At 44.5% G+C, this 24629-nt stretch overlaps 1 protein-coding gene and 1 long non-coding RNA gene across 3 annotated transcripts in view; one reads left to right on the top strand and one right to left on the bottom strand.

Moving 5' to 3' along the window:
- Window positions 1–287: 287 nt before the first annotated feature.
- LOC140903541 (uncharacterized) lies at window positions 288–24607 on the top strand. Its single transcript, XR_012156274.1, has 4 exons — window positions 288–482; window positions 2959–3083; window positions 4166–4346; window positions 24455–24607. It is a non-coding gene; the product is annotated as an uncharacterized lncRNA (long non-coding RNA).
- The window catches only part of LOC140903535 (zinc metalloproteinase-disintegrin-like NaMP), a 49888-nt gene continuing 37293 nt past the window's right edge, over window positions 12035–24629 (bottom strand). Inside the window, exons 16-25 of one of the 2 annotated variants that reach the window (XM_073324945.1) lie at window positions 23921–24077; window positions 22033–22113; window positions 21057–21135; window positions 19338–19440; window positions 18894–18993; window positions 18300–18365; window positions 16300–16356; window positions 16010–16087; window positions 14127–14189; window positions 12035–13121 (exon numbers count right to left, since the gene is read on the bottom strand). In XM_073324945.1, coding sequence (XP_073181046.1) covers window positions 13089–13121; window positions 14127–14189; window positions 16010–16087; window positions 16300–16356; window positions 18300–18365; window positions 18894–18993; window positions 19338–19440; window positions 21057–21135; window positions 22033–22113; window positions 23921–24077 — 817 coding nt within the window. In that variant the 3' untranslated portion in view covers window positions 12035–13088. The remainder of the gene's footprint in view (window positions 13122–14126; window positions 14190–16009; window positions 16088–16299; window positions 16357–18299; window positions 18366–18893; window positions 18994–19337; window positions 19441–21056; window positions 21136–22032; window positions 22114–23920; window positions 24078–24629) is intronic. The other variant, XM_073324946.1, reaches the window with a different exon arrangement.

Here is a 24629-nt window from a genome sequence, read left to right as displayed (position 1 = left end):
AACTGTCCATCTGGGAGGAGGGCTGCTGGGAAGAGCTGATGGTCTGGGGATAGAATTTACTGTTTTATTTGCTAGCTCACGTGTTACATTTTTGCTGCGTCATGATGTGAGTGACGTTTCGATGTAGCTTGTAAGTGTAACTGTTAGGGTGCTTACCTGTTGTGTATAGGAGAATTTGGCTCTGAGTCTTTTAAATGTGAAAAGAACTCTCAAGAATGTTATAATAATGCTGTATTTTTTTTATTCCACCAGTACAGACAGTAGCAAATTTTTTCAGTCGGGGGACAACATTTGCTGTGCTTGCCTCTGTACTGCATTTGTATTAGCTACTTGGAACCAAATGCAAGAGAAACAGCTGACGTGCAGTTTCCTGACTCCATCCAGTGGCAAAGAGAAGGAAATGCAAGATGGTTCTTCAGCAGCTTTTAGGAACTAAAGACACCCAACTTCATTCCCTGTGCAGCTCACATGACCAGCATACAGTATGTATGTGTTTTTTGTCTGTCTCAGTGTAATTTGTTTGTGCTCTACAGCGGAACACAGGATTTATCACATTGGTTCATTAAGTCCGATATCCTTCCTTCTGGCAGTAGTCTAATGCTTCATCCGTTAGAGACAGGTGGTTGTGGTTTGATTGTAGATAGGCAGAGCATTCTTTCCTCACCCTTGTGGTGATCAGCTCATGCCCTAACGCTCGATCAGGAGATGGGCCAAACCGAAACCCCAGTTCTGAGCAGCTCCCAACTTTGGGAGGTTTGAAATCCAAACCCAGACCCCAATCCACATTTTGCACCTTGAGCCTATCACCAATGAGATCCATTTACCCTTGGCTTAGCAGGTATGTGTATACTACGATTCCACAAGCACAGAATATGCTACAGAACCCATGCTGCAGACTCATGCTCCAAAATCTTTCACTTCTTAAAAAACAAGAGCCAGATCCTCAGCTAGCGTCACCTGGCCTTAGCAACACTCACCTGACTCCCACTTAAAGGGCTTTCAAAATTCCTCCAAATTTGTTGCCCTTGTCCGTCTCTGGCCCTGCTCATATACGTGCTAGCTCCTTGCGCTATGTAGGACTACTTCTGATGAATGACTTGTGCTAAGTAGGAGAAGACTGGCTAATAGCATGGGTGAGGGAGAAGCAGACTCTCCCTTTTTGGGGTAACACAGGTCTAAAAACTGAAATGCGGATGAGGCTAGCAGTTAATACTGGGTGACTCAGCTTGGAAAGATTTGTATTGGTAAATGTCAATAAACTACAGTCTATGGTGCATAGCGGTTTACTCATGAGTAGCATCTTACTCCAGGAGTAGCCTTGCTAGAATGAAGTTGACCACTGTCCCTTAATGATTTTTTTTAAAAGCCGGCATTCTCTCCATATTGCTCTTACGTGTTTCTGGATATTTTGCAGATATTTGAACGGTGCATATGAATGTGACTCTTTCCCTTGGGGATCTTTTGGCCAGCAGATGGACTATACCTCACAAAAATCCATGCTGGTTTGCATTTTTTTTAAATAATGAGCAGTCAATATTTCCCTGATTCCAGCATTCCCAAGAAGCGAGGCAATTAGATAAAACACATTAACCTTCTAAGGCAGGAAACTGGCAACATAAATGAGAAGTAAGAATAAAATACATAAGTACAAAAAGCTGAGTGGCGGAAGAAATTCAGGATGGTACTAATTAAAGCTTGCATTCATTTCTCGGTAATGATATATGGGACTGATCCAAAGTCCACTGAAGACCATGGAAAGACTCCCATTGGCTTCAAAAGGTTTTGGATCAGGCCCTATTTAAGGCGGTGGGAGGGGGAGTTGTCTGCCAGTTTAGGCTAAGCAACTGGAAAGCCATATTGACTGCACCAATAGTCTATGCAAAAGCATTCTTGTGTTGTTACCACCTCTTCCCTCTTGTTGTTTGTTTAATCCACCTCTTGTTTCATGTCATAGCCAAGACTGTAAGCATGAGACTGTCTTGTTACTAAATATTAGGGCTGGCCAGAAAACAAGAAATCTGTTTTTCAAAAATATAGACGTTTTCAGATTTGTTTGCGTTTGGATGTGGAATGAAAGCTAGACCTCTTTAAAAACTGTCATGGAAAACCAGAGAGACACCTCCCAGAATACCCAAGAGCTCAGTGGTTGAGACCAGGGGTTCTCAAACTTCATTGCACTGTGACCCCCTTCTAACAACAAAAATTACTACCTAACCCCAGGAGCGGGGACTGAAGCCTGAGCCCAAGGCTTCGGTCTGGGCAATGGGGCTTCGGCTTCAGCCCTGGGCCCCAAAGTCTAAGCCAGCCCTGGCAACCCCATTAAAATGGGGTCGCGACCCACATTTTGAGAACTGCTGGTTTAGAGCATTCGCCGGGGAAGTGAGAGGCTCAGCTTCAAGTCCCTGCTCTGCCGGATTCACGCTGTAGACTGTCTGCCTCCCTCTCTCTTACCAAATGAATAAGAACATGAGTGGCCATGCTAGGTCAGACCATTGGTCCATCTAGCCCAGGATCATGTCTTCTGATAGTGGCCAGTGCCAGGTGCTTCAGAGACCATGAACAGAACAAGGCAATTATAGAGTGATCTGTCCTCTCTTGTCCAGTCCCAACTGCTGGCAGTCACACATGTTTAGGGGCACCCGGAGAATGGGGTTGTGTCCCTGATCATGTGGGCTAATAGCCATTGATGGACCTGTCCTCTATGAACTGACCTAATTCTTTTTTCAACCCCATTATGCTTTTGGCCTTCACAACATGCCCTGGCAACAAGTTCCACAGGTTGACTATGTATTGTGTGAAGAAATATCACCTTTGTTTGTTTTAGACCTGCAGCTTGTTAATGTCATTGGGTGACCCCTCGTTCTCCTGTTATGTGAAGGGGTAAATAGCACTTCCCTATTCTTTCCTCCACACCACTCGTGATTTTATAGATCTTTATCCTATCCCCCCTTTGTACAGGTAATTATTGATACAACAGCTCCAGCAGGAGGGATTGAGAGACTGACTCCATAGCCCAGTGGATAAGATACTTCCCTGGGATGTCAGGCAGAGCAGCAAAGTAAACTGGGGTCTCCCACTCCCAGGTAAGTGTCCTAACGAGTGAGCTTTTGAGTTAATCTCAAGCTATTCTGTTACTCTGTCTGTGTATCTCTCTCTCGCCCAATTATTATTTAACTGTTTTATACAAGTGGATCAGCTCCAAAGATGAGACTAAGCAAGAGAAAGAGGGACTGTATAGCTTAGTTGTTAGGATATTCACCAGGGATGTAGGTGACTCAGATTTAAGTCCTCACAGGGACTTGACTCTGCATCTCATACATCTCAGGTGAGTGTCTTAATCAATGGGCTATAGACTATTCTTGGTTTTTTCTCTCACTCTCCGTGACCAGAAATTCTATCATGGACCTGAGAGAGACTTTCAATGAATGGAGATTTTTCCAACAAAAACACAGCTTCCTCAAAAAAAACTATGCTAAATGTGTGTACAGCTTCTAGCGCAATTGGGTCAGGCCTGGCTGGGTAGTATTTGTGACAGTGGTTTTGGCTCAGATCCCCAATGCAGGGATGGATAAAAGCTGTAAAACGTATGCATTATGAACATCCTAAAATCCTGGCACCAGGTTCTGTCTTTGTTGGGAATGGCTCAACCCTTGGTCATGCTGCAGATCAGGGGAGAAAGGTGGGGTCCTATTTCTTGTAACAAGCATAGCTTGGCTGGACTCGGAGATCTGGCCCTTTATATGCGCTAATAGGGCCTGATCATCAAAGTTATTTTAATTTTAGGGGGTGTCCAACTTGAGACACCTCCTAGAGACCAAAGTGCTGTGCACCTCCAATTCCCTTAGACTTCCATAGGAACCGTGGGTGCTCAGGACCTTTGCAAACCAAGCTCGAAGGACCAGGTATGTGAGTTGCAACTGGGGTTGTCAACCCTCCAGGAGTCTCCAGCCAATTAAAGATGAATCTTTAATTAAAGATTGTGTCGTGATGAAACCTCCAGGAATACATCCAACCAGAATTGGCAACCCTAGTTGGAACCAGTTGTTTAGCCTGCCTTTGGACAAAAAGGGAACAGTTTCTCCCAACCTCTTGATAGTCCCTGTCCTCAGTTATCTCTTTTGTCTGTATTCTGCCTGTCCTCTGATAGATGTCATTAATATTTCAGGTTTGTTTTCCATTCTGGTCCATGCCCGCAGTGCACAGCTGACTCTGGCATGAAAAATTCACCGCCAATTACAGCTATCCGGAGATCTGGTGATGGTCAGATGATTTGGACATGTGGGTCCTGCTGCGCTGCCTTTCCCTTTTTAGGACAACCTACTGCTCTGTGCTGTACCTGGTGGAGCGTAAGTTTATTTGCTTTCCAGCTCAAGGTTTCGCTGCTGTTTTCAAATAGTTACAGTGCAAAGATGAATTCAGGTGAAGTGCTGCTTTTGATATCTAACACAGTAGAGACATATCCACTTCAGTGTTTTGGATGTACTGTGGTAACATTCTTATTTGCATTAATTACTGTGATGTGTAGAGGCCCCAACCAACAGCAAGGCCCCAGTGCCCTAGGTTCTGTACAAACAGAATAAGGGACGGTTCCTACCCCATAGGTCTTACGGTTTTTACAGCCAGGAGAGACATTATGTGAAAGAAAGGGAGCATTATAGATGAGGAGCTGAAGCACAGAGCGAGCAAGTGCTTAGCATCCACAATTGAGGGCAGATTTTCCAAAGAGTTCAGCACACTACATGGACATCTGGTGCTAAGGTCTTCTGAGAATCCAGACCCCAAGGATGCTGAGCTCTAGAAAAGCAGGCCCTAAGTGACTTGCAGAAGGTCACACACAGTCTGTGGTGGACCCAAGAACTGAATCCAGATCTCCTGAATCCCATCTAGTGTTTTATCTGATAGACTATCTCCCCTCTTTATGTTCTTCATGTGCAAGTCTCCGGTCTTACTGCTATAAAGCCTCATCATCTGGAAACTGTCTTGTATGTCAGGCAGTCTCTGAATCAACTGATGTATATAATGTTTAGCAATTCTGTACAGCACTAGAACATAAAATGCCAGTAAACTGGGATTAGGAACATGTTTCTCTGTAATATTTTTAAAGAATAACATGGAAAATGCATCATGCTGGTGCATTTAAGACAGAACAAAATGGGTCCAGCATGCCGAAAAGGGAGTTATTTTCCACCTGCATTCAGTAAAAGATCCAGAGATGAAAACCTTTTCCCCAGCTGCAGTAGAGGTTAAATCCAAATAAGCCCTGTGTCTGTCTTGGACAGGGCCCGTTAATTAAGAACACTTCTAAGTCCTTGGCTGTGGCTTCTGGGCTGTTGAAGTGCAGATGCCCTCCCTGAAGTCTTCTGATGCTATGTTGCTCTCTACTAGAATGAGCACTGCATCCATTTACCTACCTAACTACCATATACTGTACCCGTCGTCGTGTTGGAGAAGTTGGCTTTCCTTGGGTCCTTTATGTGGTAACACCAAAGTGTTTCAGAAGAATGGGGACCTGGATCCAAACTACCCCTGCTTTTGTAAATCTAAAATCTCCCCTCGATCAGAGTTGTGACAGTGAGAAATTGGATTTCAGGTACATTTCTTTTGCCTCCTTCTGATTTGTGTTTTATGGTTTTTACTTAGTGGGGCAGTGCTCTAGGTAATCCCAATGGGGAAACTACCCCTGTACTTTGCTAAATAGTTGCAACCTCTAGAGAGGAGTCCATTTTAGATTTACAAAGCAGGGGTAATAGTTTGGATCCATGTCTCATTTCATCTGAAACTCTAAAGGTTTTTCTTGGATAGTGGGTAGTTGGCTAATTGGTTCTGGTTCATGTTTGGCTGGAGTGAGACAAATCTCTCCACTGTACACGAAGTCACTTGTCCTGGTGGGCTTTGATTTCTCCTGTTTGAAATAGATGATCCAGGTTCCTTCTCTTTCTTTGTAAAGAGACATTGACAAATCCCATGGTAACCACTTCTGCTCTTTTGATAGCTGCTACAGACACAACCATCAATACGCCAGCCTCTGTTTTTCCCCCTAGACCCTTTGAAGGCTATGGTCATGTATTATGCAGAATTATTTATGGATCTAATGCCAGTTATAGCATGCTGATATCCATGCCACTCTTCTAACCTTTGATCTAAAGTAATTTGGTGGCCATGGCTGTTGCCGGCAGCTCTATAGATAGCCCTGTGCCTCACTGGGCCTTCAGTTTCTCAATCACATAGAGGAAGATTAAAGGCGTCCAATTATGCAACACTTGGGAAGCTTTCAATAAGCCGATGATTGAAGATTGTCGTCCTTCTCCTGTTAATAATAAGTAGCTAATTGCTGAGGCTCACATATGGAAATGTACCAGTATACAGCAAATTACCCTGCTGCAAGAGCTGTTTCTGTCCCATAGGAATTGTGAGCCATTAGGCCCAGTTGGATATTGGGTAGTGGACAGTAGCTATTAGGGTCTGGATCTTCAGCTGCTGTCAGCTGGAGTATCTCCATTGATTTCAATGGACAGTGGCACCGGTGCCGAGTGAAATTTTTCAGGCACGTGGTTTATTCACAAATTTGACACACACATTTCTGGCCATTCACAAAACGGCCAGAGCTGCTGGTGCTGCTGCCACCCCTTCTCCTCCCTCCCCTTTATAACCTTTTGCCCGGTGATTCGGCCACTCACATGCGATGCGGGGAGACCCCGGTTCAAATCCTAGCTCTGGAACAGACCTGCAAGAGACTTTCAGTTCACTGAAAAATTTCAGATTCTGTTTGTCCCAATCTGATTTTTCTTTTCTTTCTAAAATCAGTTATTTGCTCAGCTCTAATTCGCACCCGCTAAGGATCTGACTTTCAGTCCTTCGTTTGCCCTGAGAGAAGTATGGATGCAATGTTGTTAGGCACACACGCTTTTTGGCTGAGCTGGGTTGAGACAGCTGAAGAGTAAAGAAAAGGTTTAATCTCAAGCTAAAAGAAGTGATAATCTTTTACCCATCTGTTTTGGTGCCGAATAAGTGTAAGCCTTAGTTTAGCTTTATAGTCAGTAGGGCTTTAGAAAGCAAGGGCTTCCTCCTAACCTGCATATCCTTGAGCATATAATTTCCATGGTATTCCATTTGGAGAGTGGGTTTAGCCTATTGATTAGTTGGCTGGCGCCTGTTTGCATGCTGCCCTTACCTTCCTGCTCTGTCACTGTTAATGTATTTGAATCTATAACTGAATGCCAAGGGACATGGAACACACTGAAATTCATATTTAATTTGAAATCATGGCTACCAAGCAAGCTCTGACTGGATTATTAAATGGCTTTTTTTCCCCAGTAGAGTGGATTGTCTGGGCTGGATTCATCCTATATCCTCACCTCCCCAAATAGCCTATGTTCCCTGTGCTAGAGGTGGTTGAATGATCAAAAGAGCCTGCCTGCAGAAGCAAAAAGAAAAGCCTGCAGAAAGTAGAAGATGTTAGTGGATCCAGGCTGCAGTGGTAATTCTGCAGTATGCACCGACCTTCCCTTGACCCCAGGAAGTTGCTCTGCAAGGACTTTTTGTGAGGATGGCGCTTTGAGGGTATGCAGGGGAAAGGGAGTGGCCACTTTTTGCCGCAAAATTTCTCAGGGACTTGGGAGGGTGAGTGCAGGGTTTTAAAGTCAATGGAAACAGCAGGAGGTGCTCTCACAACACCAGCCCAGGAGGAGAGGGAACTGGGGTGGGAGCACTTATCCACGCCCAAGAGAAGATTGGAAGTTCTCCCCTTTTGTTTGTAGTAGTGGAAGGGGTGATGCATTTCTCCACAATTCCCCCTTACTTGAATCCCTGCATCTGTGAAAGCTGAGCCTGTCCCTGTTAACTACAGCGGGGAAAGAAGCTGTTTTCCTGTGCCTGGAACATCTTTGAGAGAGTGAAAAAATGTTCCAAGTTGGGAGCGTTTTACAAACTGGAAATTGGAATTGCACCATTTCATTCAGATAAATTCAAATTTAGTCAGTTTTTTCAATTTCAACCTTGTTTTCTTTCTTTCTCCTCTTTTTTAGTCTAAAATTTTAAAATGAAAGGTCATTTCAACTCAAAAAACCAAAACTTTCTGGTTCAAAAATGTTGAAGTGGGACGTTTTTGACAATTTTGGAACTTTTTTCACCACTTTTTTTCTTTTTGAGTCAAGAGATGCACTGGAACTGTGCCTGTTTAACAAACTGTTTGGGTTACAACAAATTGGCATTTTGGGGGAAAAAAAAATAAATGGTTCACTGAAATTCCCAGCCAGCCCCCGTGTTTACTCACTGATCCCACCAGGCCAAGATCTTTTATACCCATAACTGTAAAATGTTGCACGGTGGTCGTGATGCCAGAAGCTGCGAATGAACAACAGGGCATGGATCACGTGATGACCTGTTCTGTTCATTCCCTCTCAGGCACCTGGCATTGGCCACTGTCAGAAGACAGGACACTGGGCTAGATGGACCTTTGGTCTGACCCAGTCTGGCTGCTCTTATGATGCTGCCCATTGCAGGTGTGGAACGGACCAGGAGCACAGGGTGGTTGGCCCTATGCGCATTGAGCACATGGCTGGGGTGCTCTCTAGGAGTAGGATTGAAGCCACAGATGGGAGCAAATAGCAAGATGAGGGTCTCACCTAAGAGAGAAAAGAATATGTCTACAGTGCGATCATAGGTATGTCCAGGACCCAGAGCGGAATGCAGTCCCAGCTCATTGCACTCAGTTGATTCAAGTTAATGATCCTGGCCTCCTGACAGGCTGAAGACACTAGCAGTCATATTCTTGCCCTGCAGCCCTGCTGCCTCCCCCATTGCTGCTCTGTAGTGTTTTCTGGTTCAGCTTCCTGGTTTTTCGGCCACCTCCTCGCTCCTCCTGGCACTTGCTCCTGCCTCTGTCCCCAGTCCCCACACCTGGTCTCTAGCTCCCAGTTCTTGGGTCCTGCTCCAGCTGATACTCTGGTTCCAACCTCTGACTTCTGGCTCTCAGCTCCATCTTGCTCCCAGGACTTGGTATTGGCATCTGACTCTGGCTCCAACCTGGACTTGGTATTCAGCTCCTAATCTCGGCCTGGTCCCCTGGTTCTGCCCCCACCCCAGTTCTGGCTGGCTCGCTCTCTGGGCTTGGTAACTTCCTCCTGAGCTGGGTTCTGGCCACTGTGCCTGGTCGCCCAGTTCCAACCATTAGGCAAGGCTGTGCACGGTTCATTCCTTAACAGGGTGCAATTACTGCTGGAGCTGACTGTGATGCAGCAGGAGAGTGAGATGGGAGGTATATAAGCCCCAGGATGATCAGGGCCTTATTCCCTGTGGACTAAGGAGAGGTTACTACAGGTTAATTAGAGCACCTGGAGCCAATTAAGGCCATGCTAGAGACCTAATAATCCCCTGCTTCAGTCAGACAGGAGATAGGGAAGGAGACCTGACTGTAGTCTGGAGGAATACCAAGGGAAGGGAAACTCTGCCCGAGCAGAGGGATGCTTTTTCCACCCCCACCCCCTCTCCTTCCCCAGCATAGAAGACCGAGAGAAACCCTGTCCAAGGGCAAAGAGGGTAAGAAGTCTGCGAAGCTGAAGGGGATGGGATCCAGATTAGGGGGCAGACCTGGGTCCCTTCTCCCAGTCTGCTTCTCTCCCTGACTAGGGCACTAGTGGAGCTGTTGACGCTTAAGAATAGGGGCAGGGGTAGCGCCCTGACCCACCACACTAAGAACAAGCACGGGACCCACCACAGTAGTGTCGGCCATTTGCCACACAATGTACCTGAGCTAGCTTTAATCAAGCTAGGCCAGGTCCCAGAACTTCAGTGCGGCCTAGCTTGTACTGTTGTCTTCATTGATCTGGGTCCCGAGCTTAAACCTAGCTAGCTATCTCAAGTACATCATTCAAACTACAATTGCACCCTGTGACTGCAGTATAGACATGCCTATGTTTCCTAAGATGCACCTGTTCTCTGGCCATGCCCCCTTTTCAGCTTGAACTCTGGTGAGAACAGAAGGGTTTGAGACTTGTTGAACGCTCAGACCTACCAGCACTCCAGCATAGCCGTCATTTGCAACTGTGCATTATGTAAGGACTTGCCAGATCAAAGATAGCAAATATTTGGGGGCAGAGCCTCAGGTGGTGTAAATCAGTGTAACTCCATTGGCTTTTAATGGCACTTTGCTGACTTACACCCTCTGCGGATCAGGCCCTGGAAGTTTTGACATCTGAAAGCATCATAAGTATTCTTCCATCCTGTATATTAGAGGCTCAGATTTGGGCTGCTTTCTGCTTGCAGTTGAGGCTTTCTAACAGCAGATGTCACATTTGTATAACAGAACAATGGGGTTCTACAAATATACTCTGACGTTTATATGCTGTGGCTGCCGGGAGTCTATGCTATGCTATAGTGAATATGGATAGCGACATATATGCGACTGCTGCATACATACACTATTGTCTGGAAGACTGGTCCAGTTGAGAAGCAACACTTGAGCATTGGGCATTTGCTTTACTCATTTCAAAGTGCTCAATTACTATGATGACTGTGGTCAGATAATCTATGTAGCCAACAGCTAGATATAAATTAGCTGGATAGACAAATTGAAAGAAGGTAGATTTTTACATCAAGTATTTAGGGTTTTGTTCTCTCTGTTTTAGAGCAATTGGGCCATTTTCTCACCTAATATAAACTCGATTCAATGGAACTATGCCAGTTTACATCAGCTGAAGATCCATCCCACTGCATTAATACAAAACTTTGCTGGGCAGTTTGAGCAAAATTTGGAGTCCCGTGGATTTTATAGGATTATAAATGATCCCACTCATCTTTTATATGTATTATGTGCAATTGATGATGATCTACAAAAAATACTCTGCTTTTCTTAGAACATTTTAATACAGAAATATTTGTAAATACATTATATATAGGTAATAAAAATAACATTTTAAAATCTCCATACACCATGTTTAAACTTGCTTATATTAAATACAGCTTTGAATACAAATAGAGCAGAAGTGATTCCAAAGTGGGAGACACAAATGTTCTCCCAATGAAGTTGAATCTAAAAAAAATGTACACCCAAAACTGACAGCTTACAAGGCAAGTAACAGAATATTATCATTTCATAGCATGGTTCTTTCTGTTACAGTGCTTGATTGACAGCCCAAAGGAAATCACAGCATAAGAGAAGGAATGGATATTTTTCACATTCTTGTTTTTGTTTCAGAGAGACAACAGTGGGCAGGTCAATACTTCTATCTACCTTTTTTTTTTTATTTTATTTTTAACTTAGCTGTTGACGATCAAAATAAGATACTGTAAGCCAGAATTTCAACTGGTGCAAACCGGCACAACTGTGCTAACCACTACGAAGCTTAGATTTACACCAGCTGAGGATATGGCTCTTTTTAAAGAGCAGGCCAAACAGGGAATGCTCAGGACCTGGCATGGATTAGAGTTACAATGCAATTCCAGATTTCATGTGGAGGCTAATTCAAGGCTATGACTTCACTTCGGTGGTTCTGCAGCCGGGAGAAGATCTCCCTTCGCGACACTTTTGTGCCCAGATAGTGTAAATCTGCCATCCTGAACCACATCCTAACCCGTTCTGAAAATGAAAGGACCATTCTGCTTTTGAATGTGACCTAGAACCAAACCTGGTTCAAACTGGAACCTCTATGAAATGTTGGGTGCTTGGGATACAAGGTTCATCTTATTTTTTGGGAACATCTTTTTTCCTTGACACATACTCCCATGTGCTTTAACCTAAATATAGTGATGCTAGTAACATCAATCATATCAATGCCCCAAGTATCAATAACAGCAGTGCCAGCAGCCCAGAACTAATGAACACCCCTCTAGTAACATACTAGTGTGCAAAGCCCCAGACACAGGAGCAGTCTTACAATAATAAATCAATGTGCCCAGCCTAGTACTCATTAGCAAACTTACAATAATACAGCAGAGTGCAAAGAGTAATCCTACAATTAAGAAAATACCAGTGTTTCTCTGCTGGAATGTGGCAGGGTGGGAAGGGGGAAGAGGAGATAATTCTGGAACTAAGTGGTGAATAAAACCATTTATTAAGGGATTTTTTTTCATTGTCCCTGGAGTTCAATTATGGCATCTGAAGTTCCATGTCAGGCTGGCAAAGCATGCTTTTCAGGAGCATTGTGATCCAAGCAGCTAGCTGGTTGACTGTAATACAGTCTCTGACCATGTCTCCAATCTTCCCAGCTCAAAATAGCTCACTGTGGGGCCTTTAAAGTGGTAGAGAATAAAGGGGTACTATAATCCCAAAGGATCTTTTCAGAACCAAAATACTTCTCAGATCTCAAGCGTTGCCAGTCAGTGCAAGAGCTAATAAACTGACGAACAGGAGGGTAATCCAGCCTCATGCTTCAATGTTAAAAGGGGACTTCCTCCAAGGGTCAGGAAGGAATTTTGTTCTACCCTTGACAGCTTTGCACATCCTTTTGAAGCATCAGGTGTTCACCACTGAAGGCAATGTTGGGCCATTGATCCAGCTACTTTGATGGTCCTTCAACTTTACATGTAGTTTGCAATTTACAGACAGAATCCAGCGCACCAGACTTTCCCAAATCTTAGACTCTAGAATCATAGGACTGGAAGGGACCTCGAGAGGTCATCTAATCCAGTCTCCTGCACTCATGGCAGGACTAAGTATTATCTAGACGGTCCCTGATGTGTTTGTCTAACTTGTTCTTAAAAATCTCCGATGATGGAAATTCCACAACCTCCCTAGGCAGTTTATTCCAGTGCTTAACCACCCTGACAGTTAGGATGTTTATTTTAATTCCAACCTAAAACATATACTGAGCTGGTTTAATAACTCACATATGGTCCCCCTCAGTTCAGTTTGCTATTCCCCTGGCTTTTCCTCTGGAAAGCCAGGAATGGCAGGCTGATGTCATTATCCAAGGACTACAACATTATTTGAAAAACACATTTTCTTTCAAAGAAATTGCCAGTCCATTTAAAAAAGAAAGTTAGTGGAACGATCATAATTTCCTTGGCAAAGGCAGGAACCACAAGGTGAATGGAGATGGAAACTGTCCCTCAGAATGTCAGGAATCTTGATCAATTCTTCTTCAGTAGCTTCATACTCTGGGTTTGACTGGTGGTTTTAAAGCCTGAGTGAAAACAAACAAATGGAACAAATCAAGTGACTGACACAAGATTTTCCACAAATTCTACTCAGCATTGCACAACGTGGTGAGATGCATTGTGGGTTTTTTCCGTACCTCCTCAGCATCAGAGAATAGCCATTGCTGCAGATTCCGGACTTGATGGGTAAATGGTCCGGCTCCTATATTCCAGCAACCCTCTTAAGAGCCAGATCTGATACCCTTACTCATTCTGAATGACACCTTACTCCGAGAATGGTCCCGCTGAATCACGTGTTGTATAAAATACTACTCAGCGTGAGTAAAGGTAATTGAAATCTGGCCCACAGTTGTTCTACATAATAATAATTTTTGTATTGCAGTAGGACATAGAGGCCCCATTATGCTCGGCATTGTACTCATATATAGCAAAAGAATTATCATTCAAAGGCACCGATTCTGCAAAGACCTGTGCACATGCTGAGACTAGTCAGACGCTTAAAGTTAAGCGCACGGGATAATTCTTTGCAGGGTCAGAGCCTAGACCACATGCGGAGTAGTGCTGCTGAGATCCTGTACTTTTATTACAGGATTAAAACCCTGCACTATAATGCAAACCGACGAAGACAATTAGAAAGTAAAAGCATTTTAAATACCAACTACTGGACTGTGCTGCTAACAGTATTGACAGCTCTGTCTCTCCAAAAATCTTGGCTCTGTACCACTCCTCCATACCTCCCCCGCAAACTAACCAGACTGGATTCCCTTTATTTGCCATCATGTTGTTGAGCCTTTAAGGAGTCGTGTTTTTTATCTTTTCTTCACAGCCATGAGTGCTGGAAACTTACTGGTTTTGAGTTTGTTGTAACCTGACTCCAGGAGCTATTAGGGCCTTGTGGGAAAAAAACACCAAGAATCATGCAGCTCACAGTGAAATCATGAATTGGCAGCACTGTGTTAAGATTTATCTTGATCTCTATCTTGCAGTCAGTCATACTTGGAATATCCACATGTATGGTGTACTTGAGTTACCTGTGGTGGGGGTGCAGGTTTGCCCTTTGGGACTGGTGAAGGAGTGGACTTTGTCTGTGCTACCTGTGACAAAAATATAGTTGTTATACCTCCTTTTTGAAGTGAGTACAGAGCTGAGCTGCTACTGGGGTTATCTCCCATATTTACCAAGACCTTTCCAGAGACAAAAAGTAAATAAGCAAGTAGCATTGTGATCCTAAATATTTTCCCCCTACACCAGGGGTCTCAAACACGCGGCCTGCAGAGTTATTTCCTGCGGCCGCCAAGCTCCCCTCCCCTCCCAGCGCACCGCATCCCCGCTCCTCTGCCTACCTCCAGGCGTTTCCCACCACCAACCAGCTGTTTGATGCTTAGCCCTTTCCTTGAGGGAGCGGGAGGAGCGTGGAGCTGCATGCTCGGGGGAGGAGGTGGAGAAGAGGCAGGGCAGGGCAGGGGCGGGGATTTGGGGAAGGGGTTGGATTAGGGGCAGGGAGGGGGCAGAGTTGGGGTGGGGACTTTGGGGAAGGGGTGGGAGGAGGCAGGGCAGGGGTGGGACCTATGGAAGGGGTGGAGGGGGCGGGGTAGGGGCAGAGGTGTGGGCTTTTGTATCTTTTTATGAAAAGGTGTCAGTGATGCGGCCCTCGGGCCAATGTACTAGTCCTCCTGTGGCCCTTGTGGTGATTTGAGTTTGAGATCCCTGCCCTACACACACAACAAATGTAAACAGACAGAAACGTAGATCCCGATTCTGGAAAGCACTTGAGCATGTGAAAACAACGAGGAGCCCGGTGGCACCTTAAAGACTAACAAATGTGTTTGGGCATAAGCTTTTGTGGGTAAAAAAACACTTCTTCAGACGCACGGAGTGAAAATCACAGATACAAGCATAAATATACTGGCACATGAAGAGAAAGTGGAGAACCAGTGATAAGGCCAATTCAGCCAGGGTGGATGTGGTCCACTCCCAATAATTGAGGAGGAGGTGTCAATACTAAGAGAGGTATATGCTTTACATATGGGATGTAAATTCATCTCTATCAGCAAAGGGTATTCAATAGGGCTACTCAGCTGCTTAAAGCCAGGCACATGCTTGAGGCAATGACTGAGGAAAGCATCTCTATTTTGGATAGCACTTAAGCACATGCTGAACTTAAACATGCACTTAGGTCCCATTTGAAGTCAATGGGACTTGCGCTTAACTTTGAACACATACTTGTGCTTTGCTGAATTGAAATCTTAATGAAAAATCCTTGCTCATGCAAGCAGTAGCATTGACTGTGGTGGGATTACTAGCAGGAGTAGAAATTGCTAGTCTGAGTAAGGACTGGAGGATCAAGCCCTCGGACAGCAAGAGTTTGAGTGGTTGTTTGCTTGGGTTTGGTTGTGTATTTTGCTTTTTAGGCAAACTTTCTGGCCTTTCTCATTTACACCAAAGGTGCTTTTATACTGCTGTGTTAGTGCAATGTGGCCTTAGTGTAAATGCAAACTAGGCCCACTGTGTTTAAAATTCTTTCCCCCTGAATTTTATTAAAAAATTATTGATGACCTACTCTCCTGGTCCTGCCCTTTCAGTACATCTGAGGCAATTTTAGTGACTACTCGACATACATAGGAACACTGCAAAAATGGGACATAATAAATAATTTTAATATATTAGGTATTTGTATCACTCACCATCCCAGTCATGGATTAGGACCCCATTGTGCTAGGTGCTTTACAAACACAGAACAACAAAAAGATGGTCCCGTCCCCAAAGAGTTACAATCTAATTAGCTTCCATCAGTTTTAACCATGAAACTGAAAACACTGGCCAGTGTCCACTGCATCATGATTATATCACGTGTAACTTGATTAGATAAGATCCATGAGAAAAGAATGGACCAGAATTATGGAAGTCTACTTACTGAATTGCCCATGACAGGAGTAAAGGCTGGTTTGGCAGTAGGAACTGGAGGTGGTGGAATGGTTGGCTTTACGATAGGCTGAAAAAGAAGAAAATAAAAAATATGTTTACGCTGAGAGATCGTGTGTGTGTGTGAGGGAGAGGCCTCTGTCCCTTATTCAGAATTGCCCCAGCCTTACAAGTCTAGAGATGAAATCCTGGCTGCATTGAAGTCGTTGGGAGTTTTGCCATTGATTTCAACGGGACCAGGATGTCACTCTTCTTCTTTAAATCCACTTATGAGGTTCTTACCATTTTTGTATTTTGGTGGATGGCTGGCCTGCCATTGGATCTCTCCTCTGGGATATTCTAGGGAGCAACAATAAGTTACAATATGTTAGTGTTGCAGGGGGAAAAAAGGCAGTTTACAGGTTTATGGCTGACAACATACTGAGCTTTCAACATTAAACAGCCGAATACAGCACAGATTGTAGTATTTGACTTCCAGGACACTACTGATAAAAACCTATCCATTTCCCCAAGCTTTTTCCAGAGGGGATGTGGTGACAAACTGAAGTTGGAGTTTTTGTCCTGGTCTTCTCTTTAATCCGTTGGAGCTGACGTATCAATTTAACTATTTGTGTTTCAATTGCTTTATAATTGATGAGCATGCACCTGAAGATGGGAGAGGCGTGTTTTTATAAATACAAAGATAAATCCAATCCAATCAGCATTCTTTAAGGTGTATGCTCTTCTTGCAGCCTTAAACATTCAAATCTATGAACTCTAATGATTGTAGTGCCGAGATTATTTTGCTCTGGCTCAGATGTCACCACTCGAGATGGGTCCGAAACGCAGAAATTTGGACTGGGGGAGGGGGGCAAGTTTCCCAAAGCTTTAGGGATTGTTTAGATCTAGAGCTTTGTTTTGGGCCAATTTCTAATCACAATAGGGCCAGTCCTGAAAGATACAAATCACCCACTGTGTGATGCTGAGCGTCCAGGAGTAGATGATGAGGGCACTCAGCATTTTGTGGAATCGGGCCCAGTGCTCAGTCTGGTTTCTTGGCCGATATTTACAAAAGCCTCATTAAAGCGGCATGGCTTTGCATATTGAATCTATCCAAAGGACTTGCCTAAAACGCAAATGGAAGTCTTTCCATTGTGTCAAGCTCTTATAGCTTATAGGTGGTCTCATAGCAAACTCATGAAGGTGCACAGAAACAAGTCCATCAAGCAGACAAACAGAAGACTGGCGTGGACATACTGTGGAATTGAATGGAAAATTGGTGTAGACCTGAGATGCTTTGCAGTTGCGCATGTAGATATTACGGATCAGTAGCCTATCAAAATATGTGATGATGATCTTCTACTCTCTGAGGCCTATTCTTCCATGATATGCACATGCAAGTCCCCTGTTAGCATTAATGGGAGTTAGACACCCATCATCGAGGAGGAAAGAGATCTCCAAAACTTATTAAAGTATATTGGAGCTGAGCAAAACTGGTAGCAATTTTTGCACAAGGTATATTTTGTTTGTTTGTTGTCAGTGACTTCACATCCATTACATTTTTCTTTCCAGCAAACTTTGAATTTACTGTCTTTGCATCAAAAGCTTAAGATTTCAGTGTTAGACTTTGAATTTTGAAAGGGTCCGTTTTCCTGTGAAAACTTTGATGCCTGGCAAACTTTTCTGCGAAATGGGCTCCGTTCTTCAGCAAAATGAGAGAAATACGAAAAGGTTGAGAGTATTTTCACCTTTTCTTGTGCACAGATCCCCTATTTCTGATTTATATCCACTGCTGCGAGCAATTAAAGGCCAGATGGGAGCTCACACTGTTGGGCAGCTATTCAATTATTTTCTGTCTGTTGCAAGTTCGTTGTTCATGACTGAGCAAAGCCCTTAGGCATATGCTTAACTTTAAGCATATGAATAGTCTCTTTGAATAAGCAGATCATTAACAGATTGGCTAAGTAGGAACTTGAGTGCTTTGCTAGACTGGGATCTATAATCCTTCGATGAGCTGGCAGTGCCCATTTTGCAAGGAATGTGTTTGTTTGGATATGAATATATTATAGATGGCGGGTTTGGGCAGCATTATTCCCCTTTCTAGCCATCTATGTTAGCCCTGAAAGAACAGAGAGGGGCCTGATCCAAAGTCCACCGTCATCAATGGAAGTCATTCCACTTTTGATGGACTTGGGATCTGGCCCCAGCTGTGGCTGACCATTACATCCCTTTGAATGCTGTGTTCAGCCTTATCAAAAATAAAATTGATTTTAAAAAAGAAAACAGTCTCCGGCTGTGCTCACAACATAGGCTTGTGGCTTGTTTGCCTGGTGTGGAGGAGTGGGAAGGAGGAATCTTGTGTTGTGGACCTGAAAACAGGAAAAGAGAAGAAACTTGATATGAGCCTTACTTTAAAATCTTTATCTTGCTTATTGATTTTGCTCGCAGCCCCTCGCTCCAGACTGACAAAGTACAGAAATTAGACTCTCTAAGCCAAATGGTCTACCCACTAGGCTGCGCTCCCACCCTACCAGAGCTGGGAACAGAACCCAGGAGTTGTGATTCCAAGCTCTTTGCTCTGATCACTAGATTAATCTTTAGACTCAGGCCCTTATTAATCATAGAATATTAGGGTTGGAAGAGACCTTAGGAGGTCATCTAGTCCAACTCCCCTGCTCAAAGCAGGACCAACACCAACTAAGTCATCCCAGCCAGGGCTTTGCCAAGCCAGGCCTAAAAAAACCTCTAAGTATGGAGATTCCACCACCTCCCTAGGTAACCCATTATTAAGTAACTGCAGGTAAGTTTTGAAATTTTAGCCACTCTATTACAGTGATGGCAGAATATAAGCAGAGCACCAAGCAGTCTGTAACTCAGCCATACATCCAGATTCTCACCTCCTGGACAGGTACCCCGGGTGCAGCGTTCAGTCTTCTGTTCTGTACTTTCCCTGAGAAGCCTTGGTTTGTCTCTCCAGATACACCTTTGCTCTGGCCACTACAAAGACATTATAATTTGCACTTCGGTTTGTATGTGTTATCTCGATTGTCTTAAAAAAAAAAAAAGACATTATACCATGGAAAGCATTCCACATGTTGAGTTTAAATAGCTGGCTTACTATTGTTTACTTTTACTTTTTTTAAAGAGCAATGTATGGACATTAATTAGTCCTGAGAGGTTGGGGTGAGACCATGGCACTTTCAGGTCCCAGGGTTAACATCTCCCATCCTTCCTGCACTTTTCAGAGAAGCCTGTGGGAGCGAGGAGCCCATCTCCTATTGAAAAGCTCCAGCCTTAATTCCTTCAAGATTTTTTTTATTCCAAAAGGATAAACATTGTACCTCTGAGCTTGCTTCTTCTTAGCATTTCGGTAGCGGATGATTAAAGCAGCGACTATCACAATGATGGCAAGGGCAGCTAGCACACCGGCAACGATGGCGAAATCTGCAGGGATGATACATTGCAACACGTGACTGTTTTGCGACAACACTGAGATGTAACAAAGGCATGTAGATATGGCATCATCATTTTCCCACGCTAAGGGCTTTCTTAAGGCTAAATTGCATTCCAATCAAAAGCGGCCACACGAGGGAGACTCCACCCCATTCTTCTGCATGACTGTGTAGTGCTGTGTCTAGCTGGATCCTGGGTCTGTGCATGTAAGGGGAGAACAAGAATTGCACGGCTGCTCGATATTCACTCATCACTGCACTAGCAAGATGGGCAGAAGGTTGGGGAGTAGGTCAGGACATTGTGTCAGCCAGATGGCTGCCAGGAGGAGGAAGAGGATGTGTCACAGCATATTTCTCCAACCAATGACAGATGGAAGTCCAGAGAAATGGTGATTTGGAGCGGTGTCTCTGAGACACAATTCCCTGCCTCCCCAGTGCCTCTCCTGGGTATATGTAATGTCAGATTGTCGGTACTCAGAACCGAGTCTTAAAGCTCATTCTTGCACACAATGATCTTAAAAAGTTTCCTATTGAATAACAAAAGTTGGGGAGAGGGCAGGTGAGGACCTTAATAATAAAATTCAGTATGTTTGGGTGCTTTCTCTCTTCGAAGCACTTTGCACATACTCACGAATCCTCACAGCGCTTCTGTGGGACTCTGGACCAAGTTCAGAATTGGTGTAGGAGGTTTTCCTCTAACCAACCACAGTGGGTTTTCAGCTGCTTACACCAGTTCTGCATGTAACCCCCCTCTGACTGTAATCTAGCTTTTAATTTTGTTGTAGATAACTTGAAGGCAGGAATGAGTCTGGGGCTTTGTCTTCACTGCTTAAAAAGCTGTTTCTGCCATGGGGTGACTAACATATTAGCTATTCTGCTGTAAAGTTCTAGTGGAGAAAACGCACCGTAGTTTTACCACGAAGCAAAATTACAAGAAGTCAACCACGGGCAAGCCGTTTAGCGTTGTCCTTGCCGAGCTACTTTGTGGTAAAAACTACAGGGAGATCGTCTCTACCAGGATTGTACAGGTGTAAAAAAACACATTTTTAAGCAGTGAAGACAGAGCCTGCCCCTCTCCCCCCCCCACCCCCACCCAGAGATGTGTCAATTCTTTAGGGCTATCAGAAGTAACTGCTTTTTTTAGTCACTCAAATAAGCAGCGATGACGGACATGCAGAGAGCAGATACAAAGGGGAATGAAGGTGCTGTATCCTGGTCTACACTAGGAACTTAGGTTGGTGTAACCGCGTTGCTCAGGGCTCTGAAAAATCCACACCCCTGAGTGACATAGTTAAACCGACCTAACTCCTGGGGCAGATAGCACTCAGTCAATGGGAGAATTCTCCCATCACCTGAGCTACTGTCTCTCAGGAGCTGGGCCACCTACCCTGATGGGCAAACCCCTCCCGTCAGCATAGCTAGCGTCTTCACTGAAGCGCTGCTGTAAGTGTAGGCAAGCCCTTATGGTCATAGCTTCAGCTGGAGCGAATCCCTGTTGTTGTTCCTCTAAAGTCAGTGGAGCTGTGCAGCTCACGCCAGCTCTGTTTGGCCCGCAGTTTATGGGCTGACCAGTGTCTCGCTTGATCATATTTATCACAGCCTACTCACACTGAACTGTTGTGGTACTATCACAGCTGGGCGGTGCCCATCCTTCTTCACACTGGCATTGCAGTTCATGGTCACACACCTAGGAGAACAGAGGTCTGATATTAGTCTTTAAACCAGGGTCAAGAGAGTGAAGAAGCTAGCTTAATGCCCGTGGCTAGTGTTAATCCACGTTTATACCAGTGTAAGATCAGAATTTGGCCTATTTATTATACATAAATATATCAGCAGGATTGACAGCCCATTAAAGTCCACGGGGATCTTTCCATTGCCTTCAGTGGGCTTTGAATCAGGCTTCCAATGATGTGTAAAATTGGAGTGAAGTGTAAAATTCCTATTCAGATAGATGAGAAGTTAGCTCACATAATGATAGTACTGACTTCTTACAATGCACTTTCACAGGCCTGATTCTCCACTCTCCTGCACCTTGTACAGTCACGTACCCTTGTGCAAAGCAAATGTAGAGTGCTCCGTGTCCATCTCGGTAGCATTTTACACCAATGTAAATTACTACACAAAGTGTGTGGCAGCAGAGAATGAGGCCCTACATCTCTAGACCTCTGAGCATTTTGTAAAGGAGGCATAAGGCCTGGTCTACACTTAAAATTTAGATCGACGTAACTACATTGCTCAGAGGTGTGAATTTTTCCCAGGGATAGAGCCCAGGTCTCCTGATTTCCAATCCAGTTTGCTACCCAAGGATTATGCTCCCTCCTGAAAATCATTTACGCTATCATTGTATGTGATCTCCTAAGCAAAGGTACTGATATATTATTGGGTTACGTGTGCTCCTGTGAAACCACAGGACGTTTCGGACTCAGTTCGACTCAGTTCATCTGGATTCTTTCATTTGATCACACATTGCCAACCCCCCTGGACTTAAAAAATCCTATAGCTGTTACTGTAATATAAAAACTGGGCTTTAGTCCACACACAAGAGCTTTTCTTAGTGTCCTTGGCAATAAGACTCAGATCTTACAGCATGTCCGTTGCACTTGGCGGAACAGTTGGTTGACTTGTAGGCTCTCTCGATATCAACACATTGTCCCTTGCTGCACACCTGAAATTCAAAGTGCATGTGTGATCAACAAGAAGGGACTTTCAGCTTTCATAAATTGCATCACTGTGTAATAATTGTGTCAATTGTAACGTGGTGAGCAGTGTAAAGGGGCATTAAAGTGTGTGTACAAATGTATTTTACATAGGCATTAAGGGCCCCGAGGTGTAAAGGGTCCTTAATATAACTAAGAATCAGACACTGTATAAAGAAAAATAGCATGATTCTCAGTTACACCAAGACCACTGTGCACTGCTATAGCAGTGTAAAAGGGCCTTAAAGTGGAAGTCAATTATATTTACTCCACATTTCAAGCTACAGCAGCATACAGGGGACTTCATGTAAATGAAGATCGGGCCCAAAGCGTTATTTCATTGTACCCAGGGTTGGTAGAAATGTTACGGAACTTGAAATTTTGATGTCATTTTTCATTGAAATTTTGAATAGATTACAAAAAAGGGAAAGTGTGTGTGTGTATCAATATTCCCCCTTCCCTGTTTTCCAAACCAGCTTTTACTGTACCAGATGTGGCTAACAGGTGTTACTCGATCTTTGATATATCATGTTCTGTGTTTTGTACAGCACCTAGCACAATGGGGTTCTGGTCTGTGACTAGAGCACTGAGAAACCACCACAATACAGCATCTTCCCGTTTATCTGAATAGCCTGGGCGGGGGGCCCATAGATTTCATTTGGATAATCAGGTGTTGGGATAATCAAGAGGGCAGCCTTTCATCCCAGGCCCCCGTAGTGTTCTCTCTTGCAGTCAGAAACAGTTGGACAGGGTATAGACTTCGCTGTTATCACTCTGCATGCGCAGTAGCCGCAAGGCAGTAGACTCCCTAGCACCTGGGCTCCTCTTGCAGCTGCTCGGCTCAGTGCATGTGTGCCCCAACAGTGGCTCCTGCAGGCCGCCTGGGGAGCAGAGTGGAGAGTGCACTGAAGAGGGAGCTGCACATCTCAGTGCTGCATCAGCCAGAGCTACACTATTGACTGGGTGAGGAGCATCTTCACGCTACAGGTGCAGGGAGGAGGCGATGTTCATGCAGGCAGCGGGGCATAGTTGGCAGGCGGTTCCATTGGGGGGGGTGCATTCCGGCAGCTGGGCAGGGGGTTCCACTGTGGGGGGGGGGTGCATTCCGGCAGCTGGGCAGGGGGTTCCATTGGAGGGGGTGCATTCCGGCAGCTGGGCAGGGGGTTCCATTGGGGGGGGTGCATTCCGGCAGCTGGGCAGGGGGTTCCATTGGGGGGGGTGCATTCCGGCAGCTGGGCGGGGGTTCCATTGGGGGGGTGCATTCCGGCAGCTGGGCAGGGGGGGCATTCCAGCAGCTGGGCAGGGGGTTCCACTGTGTGTGGGGGGGGTGCATTCCAGCAGCTGGGCAGGGTGGCTAGCTGTGGGATTTGCATACGGGCAGTTGTTTTGGGGTCAGGGATGAGGAAGGGATTTGGAGAATGCAGACGTTTGAATAAATGGGAGTATACTGTACAAATAATAAGTCACATTCTTATGAGCTTTAGACACCTTAGACTCCACATGCCTGATTCTCCATCAGTAACTTTATACCAGTGCAGACTGTAAAATGCATCCAAATCAGAAGGTAGCACTTTACACTCACTTTGTACAGGAATAAATGATGGCACAAAGAGTGAGATGGTCGAAAAATCAGACTTTACGGAGTTGAGTCACTTTGAATAGGACTTTTTTTAAAGTCCTTTTTGTCTTGCAAGAGTGTCTGTGCTATAAACAAGAAACTGCTAATGAAATGAATGGAACAGAAACTACTGGGGGATAAAAACTTCTTTCACTAACCATTCCATCACCACATTTAGTTCCAGCAGCGACCATGCCTGTGTCTTCATTATTGTCATTAGGAAAACTGCCTTTGCATGAGTCGAAAGATAGTAGGTTTCCAGCTGTAGGCATTCGTGAACCACCAGTACAGAATAACTTCCCACACTGTATATCTCTGGGAGGAAAACACTTGCTTATCTTCTAGAATGTCAGAGCACAGCATACCTAGATGTCATATCCCTGAGTCCATACACAGACTAGAACTGAAATAACTAAAGATTTGAATTATAACCCTTATTATTTCAGCTCCAGTCTGTGTGTAGACAAGTCCTGGTGCTCAATTCTCACTGACTTCCAGGGGAATTGAGTATCCTCACACTACTTTGCAGGACAGAATGCTTAATTTAACTGAACCCAGCCTCTGATTCTCTTCGGGTTCATTCTTCCTTTCTCAAAAGCTTCTCTCTCTGACTGATCTCACTCTAGTTTATTATGCTGTCTTTACCTGAATCAGAATTGTATTTAGAAACTGTACTTCTCTCTTTCCATCAGAAACTGCCCTGCTTTACTGCAACATCCAGGTTAAAAAGAGAAAAGCAAACCAGCCCCAATATGAAAGGAAGAGCTGCTAGAAGAGAGTTATCCTAGTTTTTTGCCTCTTCACACGGACATGAATTACCTATTTCCTAGAACCCCCCAGACTTCAACAAGGTAAGTACTTTTTTGC

Source organism: Lepidochelys kempii, chromosome 26 (assembly GCF_965140265.1).
Source record: "Lepidochelys kempii isolate rLepKem1 chromosome 26, rLepKem1.hap2, whole genome shotgun sequence".
Classification (NCBI taxonomy): Eukaryota; Metazoa; Chordata; order Testudines; family Cheloniidae; genus Lepidochelys; species Lepidochelys kempii.
This window is presented reverse-complemented; position numbering and strand designations above follow the sequence as displayed.